The following is a 24460-nucleotide window of genomic DNA, read 5'->3' on the forward strand; positions in this document are numbered from 1 at the left end:
TTAATGTCTCAGAACTTTGGTGTCACTGGTCTCAGACACCACTTTGCTATCCACTATCCGGCAGGTTGGTCTTTTGGATGGTTTGCATGGAGTGGCTGTTGTCCAGGGCATCACCAAGATTGAGGCCCTCACTGTCTTCCAGCAGGCGGCGGTCGGTGGCGATCTCAGCCTCCAGCTTGACTTTGATGTTCAGCAGGTCCTCGTACTCCTGGACCTCGCGCTGGCCCTCCGCCCAGGTCTGTGCCAGCTTCGACTCCAGGTGCAGCAGGATTCCATTGAGCTGCTCCATCTGCAGGGCATAGCGGGCCTCCACCTCCCTCAGGCTGTTCTCCAAGCTGGTCTTCAGATCTCTCATTGAGTCCAGGTCGATCTCCAAGCACTGGACTGTATGTCTCAGGTCCATGAGTGTCATCTCAGCACCTCCCACCTTAGCAGACTGAGTGGTGACCACTGTGGTCCTCTCCTCAATCTGCTGAGACCAGTACTTGTCTAGCTTGTCTGGGTTCCTCCGAGACAGCTCGTCCTATTGGGCCCTGATGTCTGCCATGATCCTGGCAAGGACTTGAGATTTGGGGGCATCTACCTCCACGGCCAACCCAGAGTTGGCAATCTGGACTTGCAGGTCTTTTACTTCCTCTTCGTGGTTCTTCTTCATGAGAAGCAGTTCCTCAAGAGCCCCCATCTCTGTCTCCAGCTGCAGCGGAATGACATTGGTGTCATCAGTGACCTTACGGAGCCCATGGACGTTGCTCTCCACAGACTGGTGCATGGCCAGCTCTGTCTCATACTTGACTCTTAAGTCATCAGCAGCAAGATGGGCATTGTCGATCTGCAGAATGATGTGGACATTGTCCACAGTATTTGCAAAGATCTGAGCCCTCAGGTCCTTGATGGTCTTGAAGTAATGGCCCCAGTCTCTGACATGGGGTCCCTTCTCCAGATACTCCTGGATTTTGCTCTCCAGCCTCCAGTTCTCGGTCTCCAGGCTTCTCACTCTGTCCAGGTAGGCCAGGTGGTCGTTCAGGCTTTGCATGGTCTCCTTTTTGTTCTGGATGTCCCCCATTCTTGCCAAACCCCCAGCCATCCCTATGGCCAGGCCCCCAGACCCCAAGCCGCACCAGAAACTGGTGGAACAGGACATGGAGATCCGGGAGCCCAAGCCCCTAGTGCCTGCATAGATGCTGGCCGTGCTGCTGACCGGCCGGGTGCCACAGCTGGGTGGCTGGACAGAGCCCAGGGACTGGGAGTTGGTGGAGAAGGTGGAGCGAGTGGTGAAGCTCATGCTGTCCAGGGAAGAGAGCAGGAGGACAGGACTCAGGCTTTGTCAACGACTACTCCTGAATTTTTACTTGCAGTATACCTGCTCTTGTAAGACAAAGCAGGTAAGAAATTGAGAGGTGTGACATAGAAATGTTGTTTATTTTAAAACGCTAAGCTACATTGATTGTATGGTACGCTACTACAATTCTAGTATTATCTGCCAAATTTACTGTCCTATCACTTACCACTTTACCATCATTTACCACCAAATCCCACCAAATATGACACAGAGATAATTTGTTTAAGAAAAGTTTTATTAATGTGTTAGTATTTCAGCAAAGTTATTGCAACGGGTTGAAAAGGCAGACACACTATTACAGGCTGTAAAGTAACAAACGAGTTTTACACAATTAAAATATTAAACATACTTACGGGATTTGCTGAATGACTAACAGACCCATAAAAGAAATTAAATCTGAAAGACGAAATCCAGTATTAGCACCTACAATATCTCTGACAGTGAAACTTTTAATGGCTTCCCTCTTCTAATGTATTTTTAAACTCTCTCCCAAATACAGCGCTCTCAAACCCCAAGGATAAACGAAAGGCATAAGCAGCCCCGATCCTAGGAATGTACAGCCAAAAGCAGAGCTACAGATAGGACTCAGACTTGAGAGTTCTACTGAGAAGTAACTTACTGTACTTGAGCCAATCATAAGATTTCTGTGCACTGAATACTGTATATGAGAAAATTCTGTGAGTCATAAGGTTTGCCGTAGCGATAGTTAAAAATTAGTAATATACAGTATTATTCCTATCAAATTTTTTTCTCATAAGTTATATTTATAACAAAACTATAATTAAAATATTTTTTATACCTGCTTATTCCATATCCAGGGACACAGCGGGAACACCTATGTGTTTGATGGTTTGGCATCCACTTTATTGTGCTTACTGATTTTTGTGATGAACAAGCAACACGCACCACATCTTTCCAACATTCAAAGTAATGCAACAACGACATCAAATTCTCCAAAGAAATAACTGGAAATTGCATTAAATACTGTTTTAATTAGGAATAATTGCTATAATAAAACAAATAACATTATACATTATTTTTTTCAAGGAGCTTCGGTTTGAGGAATTGAATAGTAGAAACAGATCTTAAGATCTGAGTCATGGTAAAACCGGTAATTCTTTGAAATCTGGGAGATGCATTAGCAAAACGACAGCCACAGCCAACCCTCACCAAAATCCTGGAGAAAAGCATTTTATTAATTTAGGGCAACAAGATAGAACACTGGCGAAGATACGGCTTGTTGAGGTCTAAAGCCACCTGAGAAGCTGGCCCAAGGAATGAAGAGAACCAATGGCACGTACTGGTGGCAGATAATAAGCTTTGTATTGGGCTAACCAACTGTGTTTTATTAAACGGCTTTGAATAAAAAAAAGTGAAATGCTTCATTGTGTTTTCTCAGAAACTAATCAAAAGATTACAGAGTCCTACACAATTTGGAGACACAAAGTGGATGCTGAGCGACTAGAGGTCACCCCAGGTGTGGAATTTTAGAAAGTGAGTCCTTGGAGTAAATGGCACCGTGGCTCTGGCAGCAGATAGAAAGGAATGATGCTCTGGAGAGGAGGTAGGGACACTCTGCGGTCGGCCAGTGGATACATGAGGGGCCCGGCTGGAAGTGGGATCTGTAATTAGAGGGAGAAGTAAAGGTTTGAGAGAGATGCTGAAAGTAACTTGTAAAATCATTTTTCTTCCATCAACTGATATGAGCATATAAACATGTGGTCTATGTTCTACTAACCCAGGATTTTATCTACTAAAATATCTTGGTACCATTTGTCTAAATGAGTCTACAGCTCAATAGTCTACAAATCTAAGTCCTAGATATTCAGATCTCTGACCAAGCACATCACCACGAAGTCAGGCTGCCTTGACTGCTGTCTACTAGCTGTTCGTCCTTGGGCCAGCAACTTAAGTTCTCTCTGCCTTGGCTTCCTCATCTGAAAAACAGGGATAACAATATCTACCTCACAGGGTCGTTGTGATGATTAAAATTAAGCATTCAGAATAGTACTGGCACAGATGTGCCAACAAACATTAGTTGTTTTTATTATCACTAGTTATGATGGAATAATCATGTATTCCATTTTATATAAAGATGGCAATTTTAATCCAGAAAGAAAACACCAATGTAACAATAAGAATGTGATAATAAAGATACATGCAAGATATAAAAATTAAGCTTAAAGAAAAGTATTTTTGTTTAAAACTCCTTATAAAAATAAAGGCCATCCTCATGTTTGTGTAGTCTTTTGTTAAGTCACTAATTCCCACATATTACTTCAAATTGCAGACACCTTGCAGACTGAAGAAAAATGGAAGAATTGAATAAATTATGCTTAGAGTTTCCTCCCCTTTCCCAAGATCTCAGCCCACATTACATCCTGAACCTTGGGAACACCTAACTCCAAAAACGAAATTGTGTTGAACAAAAATATCTGCATTCATGAAAAATGGTATCCAGAAGTTATTAATGTAAATCTTTCCCATTTCAAAATTCTAGTTATTTGAATATTGATATATTAGCCTCTGGTGTGTAATTGCTCAAACCCCATACATCAGAAAAACACATGATTACACAATAGCTGCAAAATGAGTCATGACAAATGGGCTGTGCCAAGTCATTGCAGCTGCAACTGATATACAAACCATGGCATGGAACAAAAGCCACACAGAAGGTCACTGGTTGTTTGAGAAGTATCAGTTTGAAAATTGTCCATGAGAAAGTGTATGGACAAGTAACACTAAGTGTTCCAAAACAAAGCCTTTTTAAGGAAACACAGCATACGGCAGAGGATGTCATGATTTAGATCTTTGGCTTTCAGGAATTCAGGTGACACATTCACTAGTGCTAAAGAAGGCAGCTCTGGAATGTTGCATGGCTTGCAGGATTGAATAAATTATACAGGAGCAGACAAAATGTATTTTTTTTTTTTTTTAAGCATTGAAAAATAAGAGAAGGGGATAAACCTCTAGAATTATCTGATGAACTCTTCCTTTTCTCCATGTTCCTGCTGCTGCAAGTACTGAGAGCAAGTATGGTATAAAAGACAGGGGTTTTATGGTCAATCAGACTTGGGTTCATATCCCAATACTTGTTAACTGTGTGACTGTGAGAACATCATGTAATCTATTTGTATCCGAGTTTGCTCATCTGTAAAATGGGGAGATACTTTGTAGGGTTCTTATGAGGTTCAGAAGTACCATTTGTACAATACCAGGCACATAGTAGGTGCCCTCAAAATGGGAGCTGTTATTAATGTTGCCCTAGGAAGACATATGTCGGCTTTGGTACACTCTGTATCTGTGCTGTCTATTACTTAGTGACAGATACCTGTAAGCACAGTCAACCAGAAAAGTGCAGCAGCAGAACACTTTCTGTAGAAAGACCACGTAACTGAAATTGGCAGAAATAGTGAAGTGCTACTTCCTGTCACTTAGAAGGCTATGCTAAAGTACTTACGGATTCAACGTGACTCTGCCTACAGATTCTTATTAGTATTAATTTGTTTCTTACTCATTAAAGGGCAGTATCTGGATATTTAAGGACATTAACACTTTAAACAAAGGAATGAAATTTATGTTTCTACTCAGTAGGTAAGGTTTCTTCCACAGGGGTCTGAAGCCACTTAAATATAATAAATGAAACATTCAGAATCTCCCCACTCCCCTCCGAAATGTTCCCTTTGCTTATTAAAGCCATTTGTCATACAGGTAGACATCTCTGAACTCATTCTTATATGCAAAACCCACGTATTTATATGCCTATGATAGTTCTGAAATATTAAAACAAGCCAAGTAACTGCCATCCCCCATTCCCCCACCAAAGTAACAACAAAACCAGTCTGAACACAATACAGCAGGAAAAAAATCAGAATTAAATTCTCTATCACCAAACAGAACTTGGGCCGAATACACATTTTAAGTATCAAGCTAATACGGTGACTAGCTTAAGCTAACACAGCAAATATACCGCTATTTAACTGCGTGATTTAATGATTTATTTACCATGCGGGGAAGAATATTTATGCATCCTCTAAACTTGCAAAAGCTGCATACAAGCCATATCATTTCATATTTACCTTTAATTCTATGGTTTATCTTCCACTGCTCATGCCTCTGTCTTCATAAATGGTGATTTCAATCTAAACAGCATGGCTGTTAAGAAAACACACTACAGGACACAACACATAAAGGGGACTTGGCAAGGTGAAGGGTGTGATCCGCAGACTTTGCTTTCAGTTTGCTTTGCTTATTTTTCAATTATTAAACTTTTTTCCTACTTGTTTGCTTTCTCCAATTTGCTGAATATTTTAAGAAATGTAATTACTTATAGTCCACATATAGTTCCTTCCCAAACACCGATGATTTATGTTTTGAAAACAAAACAAATAAATTCTGAAAAGGATGCTTTATTTGTAGAACTAGGGAGTTCTTAACTGAGAATCCATGGAGGTAGTGAATTCAGGGATTTAAAAATACCCTGAAATTATATGAGAACTTTTTTCTTGGGAAAGGGTTCATGACCCCTGAAAGTTTAAGAACTATTGTTGCAGAGTATAATAAAACTGCTGAAATTATTATCAGCTGGAAGGCCTGGGATTATGTGACCTAGGTTTTTAAAAAAATTTATTTACCCATTACTCCAGTTATCAAGCTAAATTAGTTTTTTGCAATTGTATTTACCAAATTCACTTAGTGATTTTCAAAGCTTATTGCCTCTAAAAATATGCACAGTATGTCAAAGGTAATGAAATTATACATCTGGCAGCTGTAACTGATTTCAACTAGTCAGATGAACCCATGAAACTGCAATTCATTTGGATGACAAGTCTCACCACACATTATGAGTTTATCCATTTCAAAGGGGCTTCAGGTTCAGGGTTTCTGCAGCTGAAATGCATTACTCAAACCACCCCCCGTTATTACTACAAGATGCCCTCAGAACACCAGGAAAGATGGTGACCAGAATAGTAAACAAACCACAGAGACTTGCACCATGCAATGGAAGGAGGGACATGCTTTAAAATAAAAAATGTTGGAGACAGGGGGTTTACAGTAGGTATGCAATTCACACAGCAACTACCTAGGACAAATACAGGATGGGAGTTAAATTCTCTCTAGCTGATGCCAAACAATATCAACATTTTCTTGTTATAAATAGACTTTCTGATCCGAACTAAAAAGATACAACTCGCAGTCCTCGCTCAATGGGGTCTGTCAGGAGGAGGCCTTGTGGAGCATAGATCTTCTCATTCTGCTCTTGAATGTATTTGGAGACTTTCTTCAAAACCTGACAAAAAGAAACACCACAGCTTTTTACAAACTTTATCAGATTTCCCTTTAAGTGTTAGTGAGATCTCAAAATATTCAGGCAGTGGGAATTTGTTTTCAAGGCAAATCACACAGATATTCACATGGTGGAATACAGCTGTGATTACTTGGCTCACAGGAGTTGCATATGACATATAGCAAAGTGTGAGGGACTCTTCCAGTCGAAAATATCTTCAACGCAATGCAAATAAATGCAAAAGCATACAACGGCACGGTGAGAACCAACTCCCTCCTTCCTACTTCCCAGCCACGTCAATCCTGCATGTGGAGAAACACACAGATGGCTATATACACAATGGCTGCTCATGCTTCTCTTTTCCTATTCATAAAGTGCTGTTAATGTGACATCTTCTAAAATCAAGGACAGTTCTTGGCCTTGACTTTTACAAAACAGGACTGCTTCTCTCCTTTGTACATGTTCATCAATTTAAAGTAATGATAAAAGGTTGGCTTATAACAAAAGGTAGCCCCATTCTTTCAAAACTAAAAAGTTTATTTCCTTTGTAGAGCATGTGGGCATTAGCTGCCAGGGAGTTTCTGATAAATACAAGTGTCTTATGTCATTTCCATGACTGCATGTAGTGCTATTCTGCAGTTTGCTCATTTCCTAGACAGCAACCTCAATTTATAAGTTTAGTATTAAGCTTGTAAAAGTCAAAGCAAATGTAGACAAAAACCAGATAGGATACAAAGGAACTTCTGGAAATTGCTAAATCTCCAGCTTTAATAAGGGCAATTCTGAGACAGATAAGCTAGAAGAAAATAAATCTTAATAGCTACATCCAAAATCAAAGAGTTACATGTTTTATTTCAGGCTCGAAGTCATCATAACTTTTTTCTGGCTCTAATGTTCAAAGAGGCTTTGATCCAGTTCTTCAAATTACTATGTATTTCCCTAAATTCACACTATTAGCAAATGATAAAATCACAAATGTGATCACAACTTAAAGGGAAAAAAGAACTGTATGAAAATAAAGTTGGAAATTAAGCAATGATTTAAGTGTGCCTTATATAACGTACAGACCAAACTAACAAATTAGGATGTCACAATTTAGATGCTTTGGTATACACTGATTTAGAATTTAAAACTCTACCTGTTTCATATAAAGAATTTTCTAATTGAAGAAAACTAAACAGTTTATTCAAGTTTTTTTGGGGATAAAAAAAACTCATCTCATGTTTTATGCTTCTTTAAAAGAGCGTAAGATTATTGAAAGAACAATCTGCATCGTTCTTATGTAATAAATTAGGAGTACTATTTCTAAAGAAAAGATTTGTTTTTTTCATCTAATTACCTGAAGCAATGCATGTATCATTCTCCTATTTTCAGCACTCAAAGAATTTGAGCTGTGCTTGGTCTTTATGAGCAAAAAAACCCCTTAGGCACTATCTTCACATCAGAGTTTGTCAATCATCCTAAAATAATGAATAGAAGGAAGTAGCCCATAAAGGTGCCCAACTAAGGCCTCTCAATCTTCTCTCCAATTTCCTTCTCAGCTCACCTGCCAGAATTGGAAACTGGAGACTCAGTCTCCCTTCACGCCAGTCCATTAATACTAAGGAAGACACTCAGAAAAATGCCTGCATGGCTGGTTTCAAAGAAAGGATTCCTTCAGAACAGCTTTCCGTCTCCTTTCTCTGAGTACAAGTTACGAGCAAAGAAACAGCAACAGCATTCTTTTATTTGGTTCAAGTATAACTTTGTTGGGCAAGTTCTCTGTTTTTTTTTTTTTTTTTTTTAATAAACTTTAGTAACATTGATATGCACTTGGGTACCAGTTCAGAAAGAAAACAATCAGTTTTCCTTTTTGTGTAAGCTCTAAATCTTCTTATACTATTGTGGTGAAGGCAACACTCTCCTTAACAAGATGCTTTAAAACTCTTAGTCTCAAAATAAAAATAAAATAAAAATTAAAACAAACAAACAATAAAACTCTTAGTCTCTTTAATAGTGGAAAAGCATTAATATGTGTAAACTCATACCACAATCTCAGAAAGGACAAAGCGCCATTCTCACCCCCAAGAAATCATATGTTGACATTTTATTCACACTTTATTATTTTTGGTAAATCAATGTCAAAGTAAACCATAATATTTAACAAAGTTATCTGTCACTCTCAAATCTTCAACAAAACTTCAATTTGTATAATATTTACAAAGCGAAACACAATCAAACCTTGGAAAAAACTACTGTCCTCCCTGAGGATATTCAACTGGAGAAAGCCTTCCAGACCTTCAAGAAAAATAGCCTGATTGAGGCTAAGTAACACCACATCTTACTGTTTTCAGAACATATCCAAGTTCTCTCCTGCGTTCCTTCTAGACATTCTGCACATAGGCAGAAGGAATGTTTTCTAGTTCATGAACAAGGCAGAGAGATACTGAGAGGAGAACGTTCCACGAGCCCATTTGTTCCCTAATTATCATGGGTAGCAACAATAGAGAAATAACACTGAAGTCTTTATCTTCATTTTAAATCAATAAATAGCACATTATAGGGAAAAATGCATGATTGTTCTAGTGAGTTTTAAAAGGCCTATTTACAATTTCAAAACATTTAACACACATGACAAAGTATAAGCACTGTTATATTTGGCTTACTGTTTGTAGACTAGGAATTTCGGTGTTTAAAACAATAGAGACTAAATGACTCAACCCCGTCCTTTCGTAAGTAGAAAATAATAGCACAAAAATTCCTGAGAGACAAACTGGGAAAGGGAGAGGGCAACTGTGCTTACATTTTAATCATTTTATCGAAACACAAATACACACTTCTATTAAAAGTATAGGTATATCATATCTTAACTATGTTCATTCCAGTTATTAATTTTGCACAATCTAGTTATCCGTGTTCACTTTCTACAAAATATCACCTATTTTTAAAATGTGGCCATGCCTTAAATTTGGTTTCTGGATTAATTTTTATTTGGTCTTTACTTGCTTTATGATATTTGCTCTATAAAAAGAAAAGGGCCTTGCTTAGACCTATAAAATAGGACCTCACACAATGTCTACAAATCCAAGCTAAAACACATATTGGGATCAACCAATTTCCATTGAATTTCTGGTATTGAGGACCATCTTCCAAGATTTCATAATTGGAAGGATTTTAATTGAGAGCTAAGTATTTTCAGCACCCAAATAAACTAGCAGCTGACTAAAAGATTACTTATACTTGAAAATAAAAAATCATATGTGAGTTCACAAATATCTGATTAAAACTTACATAGGTAACTTCATTTAAAATCTATCTTGGCTGGGCACAGTGGCTCATGCCTGTAGCCCTAGCACTTTGGGAGGCCGAGATGGGAGGATCACTTGAGGCCAGGAGTGCAAAACCAGCCTAGCCAACATAGTGAGACCCCATCTCTAGTTTTTTTTTTTTTTTTTTTTTTTTAAAGTAATAAAGGCTGGGTGCTGGGTGCAGTGGCTCACGCCTGCAATCTTAGAACTCTGGGGGGCCAACGCAGGTGGATTACTTGAGGCCAGGAGTTCGAGACCAGCCTGGTCAACGTGGTGAAATTTCATCTCTACTGGCACAAGAATCACTTGAACCCAGGAGTTCAAGACCAGCCTGGTCAATGTGGTGAAACTTCATCTCTACTGGCACAAGAATCACTTGAACCCAGGAGGTGGAGGAGTGGGATCGCATCACTGCATTCCAGCCCGGGCGACAGGGCGAGACTCTGTCTCAATAATAAAAAAAAAAAAAAGAAAAAAGAAAAAAAAATCGACCTCAAGAAAACACTGTTTATTAAGCACTAACCACATGTGAAGAAAATTATTAATTCTAATATCCATTTTACAGTTGAGAGAATTCAGAGAGATTAATTTGTCCAAGATCTCATAATTCGTATAAACTGACTAGCACCCAATTACTAATTTCTTTTTACAAATGACATCAGTATTTCTATTTCAGCAAATATACTTTGACAAATACAATTAAAATTTTATCAACAAATGTAATGACAACTCAAGCCTTTTAATATTTCACTAAGCATGAATAAAATACTCAAGAGATGTGCTTCTACCTTAAATTAGCAATATTGTGGACTTCTGTAAATAGCCATTCTGGATGATGAAGTTTCTACCCATACGAATTCAGCTTTACCCTCCCCTCCTACATTCATGCTGACTATCAACATATCCCTTGGAGCTGGTCACCTCTTTGCACCTCCCCTGCTTCCTTCCTAGTCCAGGCTATCTCACTCTTGCCTGGACTTCTGTGGAGCTTCCTCACTTGTTTCCCTACTTCTATTCTTATGCCTTTTTACCACAAAGCAAAGAGATCTCTTTAAAATGAAAATCTTGCTGGGCGCAGCGGCTCATCCCTTTAATCCCAATACTCTGAGAGGCTGAGGTGGGAGGATCGCTTGAGCCCAGTGTGGACAACACAGTGAGACCCTGTCTCTATTACAAAAATAAATAAAATGAAAATCTGATTTTCCACCTCCTGGGTTCACATCACTCTCTTGATTAAATACTTGCACTAAAAATAAAATCTATACTTCGTTCCATGGACTAGGCACTCCAAGCTACAGCTCCTGCTTACCTCTCCAAATCCACCTCCCATCATTCTCTGCCCCTCCTCTCCTGTGCATCACCTTCTCTCAGTTCCCAGGGTCCATCAAGGTCTCTGGGCCTTTATGTATGTTCATCTTTCTGCCTTAATGCCCCAGGCTTTTCATCCTTCATGCAACAGCTTAAATGTCACCACCTCAGAGGCCTCTTTTGACCACACACCCTAGATTAGGTCCTGCCTATTATTTTCTACCACAGGCCAGTTTGTTTCCTTCAAGGCACTTATCATAATGTGTAATTTTGTTGTCTTTGTTTCCTTGTTATTATCAGCTGTCACCACTTAATTATGAACTCCACAAGGTCAGCAACCATGTTTGTCCTGTTTGGTTATGTGCCAGCACTTTGCTTAGCACATAGTAGGCTTTCCAATAGTTACTGAGCAAACAAATCCCGAGCCTTCACTCACTGAAAGTATTAGAGAGGAGATACACTGAAACAGACTGAAAGCTGACACTGAGCCTTGATAATTTCTGATTTTGAAAGTTAAACAGGAATGAAAGCTTCTCTGTGTGGTATTGATATGGAAGGGAAGAGCATGGTCCCTTTAAAGGATACAGAAGCAGGCAGGTAGGGAAGTGCTGGGTGGAGAAGGGCGTGGTCCCTGGCTAGCACTCCACCTCCAGGCCTGTGCCCAGTAGGTGAAGACAGGCATTTTTGTTTTCCTGCCCAAACGCTGCAAGTCCACCCTGGCCTGTCATGCCCCGATCCTGTGCCTATAAAAGCCCTGAGACCCTAGCAGACAGGCAAACAGGCGGCTGGATGTCGAGAGGTGAACATTCGTGGAGGAACACACAGGTGGTGGCTGGATGTCGAGAGGAACACACTGGCGTAGGAGCACACTGGCACACCGGTAGGCCATCAATTGGCAGAATCACGCAGAGTTTGGCCAGGATGGTTGGAGAAGAGTTCGGTCGTTGAGCAGCCTGACTTCAGGGGAAAACCATCTCCCTTCTGGCTCCCCCATCTGCTGAGAGCTACTTCCACTCAACAAAACCTTGCACTCATTCTCCAAGCCCACATGTGATCTGACTCTTCTGGTACACCAAGGCAAGAACTCTGGGATACAGAAAGCCCTCTGCCCTTGCGATAAGGCAGGGGTCTAACTGAGCTAACACAAGCCGCCTATGGACAGCTAAACTAAAAGAGCACCCTGTAACATATGCTCACTGGGGCTTCAGGAGCTGTAAAACATTCACCCCTAGACACTGCCGTGGGGTTGGAGCCCCACAGCCTGCCCATCTGTATGCACCCCTAGAGGTTTGAGCAGCAGGGTACTGAAGAAGCAAGTCACACCCCATCGCACACCCTGTGAGGGGGACAAGAGAACTTCTCCTGTTTCAACATGGGGAAGGATATAAATAACTATACTTAAATAGACTTGTTTATATGAGATGGAATTATAGTAACAGGATGGTAATGAAGAATACAACAGCATTTTCAGCCAACAGCTCCAAAAACTTTAGCTGCAACTATATGCACTCTCCACTACATGGAGTGTAAGACATTTCTATCAGATGCGGTATGATATATTCTTATAGCATTTTGTTTTCTGAGCACTGTCAGAATTTAGTGATATACCAGGGCTTACCGTGATTAATTTACGGTCATTTATTTAACATACATTCAATGAGTGCCTGATATACCCAAGGCATGGTGTCAGTCATGAACAGGGATACAAAATGGTTAAGGCATTGTTCTCAAGAAAAATACATACTTGAAAGGCAAATAAGACAAGAACATAAACTGCTACATTCCAAAGAAGAGTGAGGCAAGTGCCAGAAAACAGATACAAATAAAATGTAGGGACACAAGAGAAGAGAAAGAATTCTGACTAAAATAGAGAAAAAGTTAGATGAAAGTGACACCTAAGGGACTGGTGGTATTTGAACCTGGGAAGATAGCATTCCAGGTGGAGGAGAACCACAGTGGGTATGTTTGCTGACCAGTGAGGGATGGAGTTTGGCTGAGGGAGAAAGTAAAGGAAGGAATGGGAGGCAGCGCTGGAAAGGTAAGCTGAGGTCAGCTTTAGCAGGGCCTTGAACTTTACTTAGTGGTAAAACATGGGAAGCCAGGGAAGGTCTCTGACTTGGCAGAAGTAGTAAGGGAAGTAAATCTGTGTTTTATAAAAATAGCAGCAGATAATTTAGAAAAGCAAAAGGAGGGAAGAAATGAGACAAGTCACACTATTTCAACAGTCTAGGAAAGACAGAACAAGGGCATAACATAGGATAGTGGCAGAGGAAATCACAAAAAGTGAATGACTGTGAAAATGAAAGATATTTCAGTCTTTGAAAACAGATTAATTTTTCTCTCTTCTTCATCCCTCATGCCCAAAGATGGTATTGAAAAGACAGGGGTGCTACTGACAAAATGGGGAGGTGGGAGGTTTGACTTCTGGTCATCTTAAGTTGGGAAATAAGCAATTCAGGAGATAGCAGCCAACTGGAAAGAGAAGGTAAGAACTCAGGTGGGAGAAGAGAGTGACATTTAGGGAAATAAAGTAAAAACATTCCCAGAAAGCTGAGTAGGAAGAGAACATAAAGATTTTCTACTTTTTTCTTAAGTGTAGGCCAGTCTGAACATTGACACATCAACTGCAAGTGGACATACCAACTGTAACCTGTTTTGAAAGACTCAGGACTATGTGCCTCTGTACATCGGAACACAATTTGAATGACAAATGTCCCTAAATATTTTACAGCTACTATCACTGTGTAAGCATCAATGTGTAATAAACTTGCCTTCTTCATGATTTTAAGAGATTTTTGTGAAAACAAAAGTAGCGTTACCTTCTCATAATGAGTTTCCATGCATAGGAAGATGGTATATGCTGTTAAACAAGCCAAACAACCTTCGAGATATGATTGGCCGCCAAGCTTCTCTGCTTCTGCATAAAGGTTATTCAGAGTTCGAACTGTTTCTTCAAACTGCTGCCTATCAATCTGTAGAGAAGAAAGAATTTAAAAATAAGTTTTGGAAAAAAAAATCAACTTACTAATGCATGCTATCAATAATGTATCTTGTTTTGTCACCATTCTTAGCCACTAGTTGACAATTTTTTTGGTGATTAAATCTGGGCCTAAGTTACCAAAACTGCTTGGTTTGTCTAATTTTATCCCTCTATAAATACTGGATAGCTTCAAGGCTCAATAAGGTACTTCTTTATTCTTTCTACTAAATTTCAAGTAACTCTGGACTTTGTTCCTCTTTCCATTCATTTAGATTCACATTTACTGAGCACCTACTATCAGATACTATGAAAAACCTCAAGATAAAGCACTGTCTCAATCCTTAAGTTTATGCAAGCAGAACAGGTATGTAAACATAAAAATGCAAAAAGCTGGCCGGGCGCGGTGGCTCACACCTGTAATCCCAGCACTTTGGGAGGCCGAGGCAGGCAGATCACGAGGTCAGGAGATCGAGACCATCCTGGCTAACACGGTGAAACCCCATCTCTACTAAAAATACAAAAAAATTAGTCAGACGTGGTGGTGGGTGCCTGTAGTCCCAGCTACTGGGGAGGCTGAGGCAGGAGAATGGCGTGAACCTGGGAGGCAGAGCTTGCAGTGAGCTGAGATTGTGCCACTGCACTCCAGCCTGGGCGACAGAGCGGGACTCTGTCTCAAAGAAAAAAAAAAAAATGCAGTAAGCTGACAGGGTACTATCATATAGGCAAATAGTGGGGGCACAAAAGCAAGGAGATATTCCCTTTATCTGGGAAGGGCAGGTAATCTTAAATTGAGTAAGTAAACACTGGAATTTACTAGTCAAGAAAAAAGTGACATTTTAGCAGAAGGATCAAAACGCGTAGGTTCTATATTCTGTTTACTCAGTCTATCTCTTTTGAAGCAATTATCTTGTTACTAAATAAGGTAAAATTTGTTAAGGTAAAATCTCAAGCTAATACACAATTTTTCACATCAAGTCATTCATTCTTATTACCTCTATTTGGTGACACCATTATCTTAAATTTACACTAATACTACTAGAGGTTGAGCATTCCTGATTTAAATTCTTAAGTCAGAAAGGCTCCAAAATCTGAAACTTTTGAGCACTGACATGACACCACAAGTGGAAAATTCCACACCTGACCTTATGTGAGGGGTCACAGTCAAAATGCAGGTGCACAACACATAGTTTATTCAGTGTCCCCAAGGGAAAAAGACCCTTCCAGTCCCCGTCAGCTGCCATGTACCTTTTGCATGCACAGCCAGATTCTCCCATGCAAGCACGCTCACAAAAGGTGATAAGATGGTTCCATGTACACACACTTTGTCTCATAAAGTCATTTAAAATATTGTATAAAATTACCTTCAGGTTATATGTGTAAGGTGGATATAAAAATAATGAATTTCATGTTCACACTTAGATCCCAACCCCAAGATATCTCATTAGTATAAACAAATATTTCAAAATCTAAAAAACCCCCAAAATCTGAAATACTTCTGGTTCCCCATATTTCACATAAGAAAGAACCTGTACCGTCATCCCTTGTTTCACTCCATCATCTGCTTTTACTTTATTCCTCCAATATTACTTTACTGTCTTCTAATAGTACTTTGTATAACAGATTTCAAATTTTGCTACTTCATCCCAGGATTTTCAAGGTCCATTAGGAGAGCATTCATCCAATACTGCCATTATCTGTCTGTACATTATCTGCCTTCTCTTGCATAAGGATTCCCTTATTTCTAAAATTATCTGCCTTCTCTCGCATAAGGATTCCCTTATTTCTAAAATTAGTAAATACTTACATATGAATTCTTTCTTTTATGAAGTCTTTATTTAAAGACTTTTTTTGTTTGGCTTTTTTTTTTTTTTCCTTTCCTGGTCTCTGCGAACCTATTAAGTCTGTCTTTATAATAGAAATAGACTCAGAAAAAAAAAAAAATAGGCTAGAGACGAAACCTCGTCTCTACTAAAAATACAAAAACCAGTAGGGAATGGTGGTGCACGCCTGTAATCCCAGCTACTCGGGAGGCTGAGGCACGAGAATCACTTGATCCTGGCACCAGAGGTTACAGTAAGCCAAGATTACGCCACTGTACTCCAGCCTGGGTGACAGAGTGAAACTCTGTCTCAAAAACTAACAAACAAACAAACAAAAAAACCACAAAAGACTGGCTAGGGTACTCAGTTTAGTACCCTAGACTGAGCTAGTGGCATGATGGCTCATGCCTGTAATCCCAGCATTTGGAAGGCTGAGGTGGGTGGATCACTTGAGCTCAGGAGTTTGAGACCAGCCTGGGCAACATGGTGAAACTCTGTCTCTACTAAAAATGCAAAAATTAGCCAGGCGTGGTGGCGCATGCCCATAGTCCCAGCTACTCAGGAGGCTGAGGTGGGAGGATTGCTGGCGCCTGGGAAGTGGAGGTTGCAGCGAACCAAGATCTCACCACTGCACTCCAGTCTGGGTGACAGAGTGAGACTTTGTCTCAAAAAGAGAAAAAAAAAATCCTCAACATACAGTATGAGCCTTACTATTCCCAAGAACATAATCTTTTTTTTTTTTTTTTTTTGAGACAGAGTCTCCTGTGTCACCCAGGCTGGAACACAGTGGCGCAATTTTGGCTCACTGTAACCTCTGGTGCCAGGATCAAGTGATTCTCGTGCCTCAGCCTCCTGAGTAGCTGGGATTACAGGCGTGCACCACCATTCCCTACTAATTTTTGTATTTTTAGTAGAGACAAGGTTTCACCATGTTGGCCAGGCTGGTCTCAGACTCCTGGCCTCATGTGATCTACCCCCCTGGCCTCCCAAAGTGGTGGGATTACAGGCATGAGCCACCTGCACCTGGCCCCAAGAACATAATCTTTCAAAGTGTAAAAAATTCATGACCATCCTTAAGCTATGACAATTCTTTAAGTTAGAAGCAGTTGTTGTCATTGTTTTGTCCATTGTGTGGAAAATGTGAGGAGTCAATGAGCTAGTGGCATGCATGAATTTAATGTAACCTTAATGTGGTGTTGGCTCGACCCATTTTTCAAAAGGAGTTACTTTAAATTTCCAGGAATATTAGAGATTTGGACAAAGGCTAGGTGGGTCAAGACGGCCTTTAAGCGCAGGGGCAGTGTTTCTTCACTGAGCTACCCCTTGAAGATGTGGTGTCAAGGCTGGTCATCTGGGAAAACTGTCAGAGTTCTCATTCACAAAAACAGACTGAGGAGAGCTCAGCAAACAAAAATGGTAAGCTGTTATGTTCACCTAATTATGCCTTCAGTTTGTCCAGTGATAAGTCCACAAAAGTCTAAATAATTCCAATCACATTTGATGTGCTTATAAGTCATTGAATTATTTATGTTTCTTTACAATACAATTCAAAACCATGGGATTCAACCCAGAAACATCTTATTTCTTTCATATTAGAATTACTATTCATCCAGGAAACCCTAATTATTATTATTTTTTAAGCTTAGACACAGAGTATCGCTATGTTGCCCAGACTGGTCTTGAACTCTTGGCCCCAAGTGATCCTCCTACCTCAATCTCCAGAGCAACTGGGATTACTTGGGTGCAAACCACCATGCCCAGCCAGAAACACTAATTCTTACGCGTTATTCTGAGACTACAATGCCTTATAGGATAGAGGTAAATCATACGTCAGTTAAACAAATAAAAAAAAGGTTAATAAAAAAAGAAAAAAAAGGATAAATGGTTAAAGTAAATGCCAACACGTTTTTGAAAGGTTATTTTAAAAAAGGGAAATAAAGGGTAAAAATCACAGAAGGCATCAGTAAAGGCAAACAACAAACTTTACAAGAAAGGATTCAAGAGAACAAATGTTGGCATTTGTATCTCACTACCTTTAGGTTACGAAAAACAGTGGCCAGTGTTCTCCCTTAGGTTCCTGGACACTGATACAGGAGCTCTATCAAAATTTAGGTATATGAGAAGTCAGAGCCAAATAAAATTTGGACCCACAAACACCAAAAGTCAGAATGGAAAGAGAAATCAGGCTCATTTTCCCAGAATTTTTGTTTCATGTTGAACTACATAGTAGAAAGCATGGTGAAGCCTGCAGTGATCACGTATCAAGGGTGGCAGGTCAAAGGGAATTACTAACCAGATGAGGAGACATATTTTTAAAGGGAAATAAGGGAACAAATGCCTCAATTACAGTTCACTCATTCTTCTACCCAGACCAAGGGTAACTAAGATATCTGTATTTTGGCTAATGAGAATAAAGCTTCCTTTAAGGAACTGTTCTGGCAACAAATCGCTTAAGCATCAAAGTAGTACATTCTAAAAGCCAGCAGAGAAAATGAACTTGTTAACAGACAGAACCTATCCTACTCCCAAATTAAAGGGCACAAATGTGTGTGTATTTTTTTAAAAATGCTTTAAAATAACACAGAACACTTGCATATTAGTCTCTTTCTCTATTACGTTGCCAAGTGTGATGTTCTCACAAAAAGAAAATCAGCTCCAACGGCAGAGCAATCAGTAAAATTTCTAGGGTAAGTAGTAGAGAAACAGAAACCTTTCAATTTTTCATCAAAGCAAGGAAAGTTTAAACCTACAATTTAAATTTAATCTCAACACACACATACACACACAATCAAAGCTTTTCGAGTGGTTTAAAGCATAAGCTAGTGTTTTAACCCAAACATTTAAAAAGAAAAAAGAAATTCAAAGGCACAATTGAATAGTGCCATGTAACATTCCATATAGTACTCAGTACCACAGGCAGTTCTGGGCTATGCAGAGTCAAAGAGGTGAAAGGACTCCAGAATTTGGAAACATCAACTTCCTGAGAAGAATCAGTGCAGCACTGTAACTACATTGTGCTTCTGTACTTAGGTTACAAAATAAAGGCTCTGCCACACACAGAGTGGAAGGCTAATGTCTGATTCTGAGTACACACATTTAGCTCAAATATGAGGTGTAAGTGTTGCTTTAAAACCTTAAAGCAAAGGAATCTTTAATGTCCAAATAATGGTGGTTAAAAAAGAATACTTTATATTCTGATTTTGAAGTACATAAATTGTATGTCATAATCTCCATGAGAGGCTTAAAAGTAAAACATTTGATTGATTCCATGTAAATCTTTTTATTTTATTTATTTTTTGAGACAGAGTCTTGCTCTATCACCCAGACTGGAGTACAATGGCATGATCTCGGCTCACTGCAACCTCCGCCTCCCAGGTTCAAGAAATTCTTCGACTTCAGCCTCCTGAGTAGCTGAGATTACAGGTGCCCGCCACCACACCTGACTAATTTTTGTATTTTTAGTAGAGATGGGGTTTCACCATGTTGGCCAAGCTGGTCTTGAATTCCTGACCTCAAGTGATGCACCCACCACGGCCTCCCAGAGTGCTGGGATTACAGGCGTGAGCAACCGCGCCTAGCCTGATTTCACATAAATCCTAACATGTAAAACACATCAACTGTGATGTGAAATTATTTTAAAACAACATTCAGTAGCTCTAACCAACTGGCCACTTGCTGAATTTCTACCTCTTCAAACCACTGTGGATAGTTCCACCTACTGTCACGCTGAGTTAACTCATAACATAGTTTACAAGATACTGCAGCATTTAAATGGCATTTCAGAAACAAGTCACCTCACCATCTTTTAAAGGCATATTTGATCAATCTGCAATTCAAGAAACATATTTGGGCCACTAACCTGCCCATGGTTATGTCAAACTGAAGGAAACTATAATGGATCATTGTTGATTTCCCAACCATGGCAATCAGGCAGTGCAACCCACCTCACTGTAAACTGTCTGTAAATAACTGCTACACATTTCTCTACACAGACTCATCCACACCCACTTATCCCATGACCAGCATCCCTCAGTCCCACACCCAAGGAATGCCTAATCACCTCTCAGGCCCTCGCCCTCCCTGTCAGAGAGGAGGGAGCCACAAAACCTGCTTCCAGCTAACCAGAAATTGATCCCTGAACAGGAAACACAATCTACATGACATGGGTCAAGACCAAAAGAATCTTTGGTTGAGTGTACATATGTGGGCACACAAAAACACAGGCAGGCAACGCACATACTCCATTACCTCTACAAGATACAATGATTTTTTAAAAAAAACGTTTTGCTAAGTCTGAAGGGGAAGCAAATTCCATTCTTCCATTTTTGCATGCCATGCTACCCAAAGGACCTACATCCTGATGACCATTTTGATATGCAAGACAAAACAAGTGGCTCCCAATGAATGTGACAAGTTTAAGGCCTTGTTCTGAGATATTTTCCTGTCCAGGCCTATCTAACGCTCTATGTCTTTAAGGTTCCAAGAAAGCCTGAATGCACCGCCTGGCAATGCACCTAATAAACCCTTTCAGTCAAACAGTGCGGCCACCAGAGAGGCAGCAAACACCAGTTATAAGAATGATGATGATTTATCTTGCGCGGAGAGGTAGGAGGATATAGCTTAAAACCTGGTGACTGAGGTGGCCTGCAGCCTCAGGAATTGGCTCCTCAACGCTGCCGACAATAACCCGGGGTGGGGATTGGAGGGAGTGCAGCAGGGGAAGACTGCTGGATCCAGATTCCCGGCACTCGGCAACAAAGTTCCATAAAGTCGTCAAACCCCGGCGATCGGCCTATATTATTCTTCCTCCTCCAAACACCTGTCTTACTAAGTGGCTCTCTTCTTACACCTTTGGCTAAGGCCCCTTCTGTGCCTGGTCCTCCCCAGAACTGCTGGATCCTCAACGGCCCAGTTGTCGCCCACACCCCTCCGGTCCCCGGTGAGTCTCTCTCCCTCGCCAGAGCAGGCGTGGGGAGTCAGGTTGCGTACCCGGTTCTCCAGCTCCGCGGGGAACTTGGTCTGGAACTGGCAGCGTGTGCCACTGCTGTAGTCTCGCTGAATGAACACCTTTCCGGACACCGGCGCCTGCTGCGGCCTCATGGCGAGGAATGGACACCCCGCGCTGCGGGGTCGGGGAACACCAACCGCGGGTCAGAGAACCGGCCTGGACCCGGGACTCCGACCCGCCAGTCCCTCGCCCCCATTCGCCGCCCAAAACAGCCCAAGGCCTCCTCTGCCCCGCTCCCCTTCACCCATGCTGTCACCGCGCGCCTTAGCTGCCACCTGGCCCAGGCCCCGCGCCCCCCAACAACCCGGTTCGGCCCGGGAAACACAAACCCGCCTCCTCTGCCCTCCAGCTGCTGTCGCACCGCCTTCGCCGTCACTTACGTCCTGCCGCAAAAAGCCCCTTCCCCGCCCCTCAGCTCGGCCTCTTACCTCAAGTCTGGGACCCACCCTCTCCTCCGGCCGCAAAGCCACCCTGCCGAGACTGCGCGCTGCGGGGCTGGGCCGAGGGAGGGAAACGCTGTGGGCGGGGCCAGGGCGGACCCCGCCTTCCGCCCTCGGAGATTGTTTCCGGAAGGAGAGAGGCGGGGCGAACTGTGGGGCTGTGGCAGTCGCGAGCGCGCGGGGGTGTGAGGGACGCACTTTCCCGGCGGTGTCACTTGTGGCAGCTGGTTCCCGATCGCTGATTGTGAGGGGTTATTTTCGTTCTTGATTGGACGTCGCAACTTACGTATGGGTTGTGCCACTCATACATAAAACGAAAAACAAAACATAAAGAAAAAACAACACCCCATCCCCAAACCCTCAAACACCAACTGCTCATCGTGTTCAGAAGTAGAAAGGCTCTGGGGATGGATCCATTTGGTCCCTAGACTCGTGAGAAAGGGTCAGGAAGTGAGGACGAAGAACCTGCGTGGGCCCCAGCGTTGGCCGCCCCCGCCCCCTCCCCGACTCTTCTTTGGGGGCGGCTTTCCTCTCACCCCACGGTTTCCACCCAGCTCCCATCCACGCCCCTCGACGGCGGCTTTCCTCTCACCCCCATTTCCACCCAGCCACCACCCATGCCCCTCAGGTGACCCAAGGGGACAGACAAGCAGTTCTGCCCTCATTGCCCACTGGCCCTTACTTTACTCAGCATCTCTTTGCAAGGCAGCCAAAGAAATCCCACCTTACCTTGTCTCCTGCTAATACAACCTTTCAGTACCATATCTTATATATTTAATACAGTTTAAATATTCTGCCTTTTAAATATGAAAAATTCTCTTACTGTGTTTTAAAAACAGTTTTTTTGAGATATAAATGGCATACAATAAACCACACATATTTAAAGTGGTGGATTTGATAACTTTGGACATATGAATACACCCATAAACCATTGTCACAATCAAGATAGTAAAGCTTCATTGTCCTGAAAAGGTTCCTCCAGCTCCTGTGTAATGCCTCCCTCCTGCCTCTCCCCAGACCCCATTTCCCAGGCACTGATCCACCTTCTGTCACTATACATTAGTTTCATTTCCTTGAATGTTATATAAATTGAATCATATAGTGTGTACTCCCTTTTTTGCCTGGCTTCTTTCACATAGACTATTTTGAAGTCCATCTGTTGTTGTGTTATCAATAATTCATTTCTTTTTGATGCTGGATAGCTATTCCATTCTATGGCCATCCCACAGTTTGTTTATCCGTTCTTCTGTTGATGGACATTTGGGTTGCTTCCAGTTTTGGGATGTTACAAATAAAGCTGCTATGGAAATTTATTTACAAGTGTTTGTATAGGTGTGTAGACCTTAATGCTTTCATTTCTCTTGGGTACATACCTAGGAGTAGAATGGCTAGATTGTACGGTAAAAACACGTTTAACTTTTTGGCAAACTGACAAACTGTTTTCCAAAGTGGTGTCACCATTTTGTATTCCCACCAGAGTTCCAGTTGCTCCACATCTTTGCCAACACTTGTGTAGTGATATCTCCTGCAGTCATAATTTTCATTTTTCCATGACTAATGATTTTGAGCATATTTTCCTGTACTTATTTGCCATTCATGTATCTTCTCTGGTGAAGTGTCTATTCAAAACTTTTGCCCATTTTTTTTGGGTTGTATTTTATTTTCCTGTTGAGGGTTTCTTTGTTTTTTGTTTTTTTGTTTTTTTGTTTGTTTTGATTTATATCTGTATTGGCTAGACAAAAGGTCAGTTTTAAATTTTTAAGGCACTTTAATTCTTGGGTTTTTGTATGTTTAAAGATGTTTTCCTGAGGCCTTTATACTTGTGTGAGAAATTGGCCAGGCTGTTTTTGAGTTTTGAGTTCTTTATACATTCTGGAGAAAAATCCTTTATCAGATATATGATTTGTATGCATTTTTCACAGTCTGTGATATGTCTTTTTACTCTCTTAACAAGTTAGGGGTTTGAGGGGATTAGGTGTGGACCTCTTGGGAAGGGTATTTCTGCCTCCTACAGGTATAGATTGAAACTGTTCCCTCCCCCCGTATGATTATTCAGTTGTTTATGCACCATTTGTTGAAAAGACTCTCATTTCTTCACTGAATTGCTTTTGTATCTCTGTTGAAAATCAGTGGGGTGTGTGTGTGTGTGTGTCTGTCTGCCTGTTCTGGACTTTCTATTCTGTTTCATGATCTGATCTTGTTTTGCATTAAATGTCTACTAGTGTTTGTCTCTGAGGTTGATGCTTCCTTGCTGACTCAGTAAGATCTCCTAGGAACTGTTTTTCTACACATTCGTTACTAGGAGTGGAGAACACCCTCAAGCAGGTAAAACAGTCTCTACCCTTACAATTCCAGTCTAATGAAGTCAACAAAGAAAACAATTTTCATCCATTGTGTATTTGGAGTATTTTCCTGCAGCCCTTGGCCACTGAGACTAGGTGGTAAAACAGATTATTATTATTATTTTTTGAGACGGAGTCTCACTCTATCACCCAGGCTGGAGTTCGGTGGCATGATCTCGGTTCACCACAACCTCCACCTCCTGGGTTCAAGCTATTCTCCTGCCTTAGCCTCCCAAGTAGCTGGGATTACAGGTGCATCCCACCACGCCCGGCTAATTTTTGTATTTTTTAGAGTAGAGACAGGGTTTAACCATGTTGGCTAGGCTGGTCTTGAACTCCTGACCTTGTGATCCACCTGCCTCGGCCTCCCAAAGTACTGGGATTATAGGCGTGAGCCACTGCACCCAGCAAACAGATTATGTTTGATTGAGGAAATTTGAGGGCAAATACAACCCGAGGAAAACCCTCTTCATATTTGGGAAGAGGATCGATCCTATGTGAAAGAGGAATGAAAAGATGATGAGCCATATTGTTATTGTCTTCCCTCATCCCTAAACACACTCATGTGTCTAGATTCTAGTTTTGCCATTAAAAGTAAAACCGCAAGTACTTTTGCACCAACCACATAGCTTCTGGCGGTTGCCAGCAA

General features: G+C 41.2%; 1 protein-coding gene and 1 pseudogene across 3 annotated transcripts; both read right to left on the reverse strand.

Moving 5' to 3' along the window:
* Positions 1–1282, reverse strand: LOC105525136 (annotated as a pseudogene).
* A 274-nt stretch (positions 1283–1556) lies between these two features.
* On the reverse strand, positions 1557–21580 carry GOLGA7 (golgin A7). Of its 3 annotated transcripts, none has more exons than XM_011960665.1 (6): positions 21410–21580; positions 21011–21143; positions 14041–14193; positions 6528–6629; positions 5419–5481; positions 1557–2961 (listed from the first exon to the last, which is right to left on the reverse strand). In XM_011960665.1, exons 2-5 carry the CDS (start codon positions 21119–21121, stop codon positions 5434–5436), a joined length of 414 nt encoding a protein of 137 aa, XP_011816055.1. In that variant the 5' UTR covers positions 21122–21143; positions 21410–21580; the 3' UTR covers positions 1557–2961; positions 5419–5433. The 3 variants fall into 3 exon arrangements, with proteins under 3 accessions (XP_011816055.1, XP_011816054.1, XP_011816056.1); XM_011960664.1 differs by having other exon boundaries at positions 21359–21507; XM_011960666.1 differs by lacking the exons at positions 5419–5481; positions 6528–6629; positions 21410–21580 and adding an exon at positions 21359–21392.
* Between the last annotated feature and the right edge of the window lie 2880 nt (positions 21581–24460).

This window comes from Colobus angolensis, unplaced genomic scaffold (genome assembly GCF_000951035.1).
Source record: "Colobus angolensis palliatus isolate OR3802 unplaced genomic scaffold, Cang.pa_1.0 Scaffold52, whole genome shotgun sequence".
NCBI lineage: Eukaryota > Metazoa > Chordata > Mammalia > Primates > Cercopithecidae > Colobus > Colobus angolensis.

Bases quoted from the DNA above. Each gene is read 5' to 3' on its own strand.
- GOLGA7 (XM_011960665.1), bottom strand. From the start codon at position 21,121: ATGAGGCCGCAGCAGGCGCCGGTGTCCGGAAAGGTGTTCATTCAGCGA. The intron at 14,194-21,010 runs GTACGCAACCTG...TCTTCTCTACAG, and splicing joins CCGCGGAGCTGGAGAACCGG to ATTGATAGGCAGCAGTTTGA. The intron at 5,482-6,527 runs GTATCTTTTTAG...CATGCTGTTTAG, and splicing joins TTGAGCGAGGACTGCGAGTT to ATTGAAATCACCATTTATGA.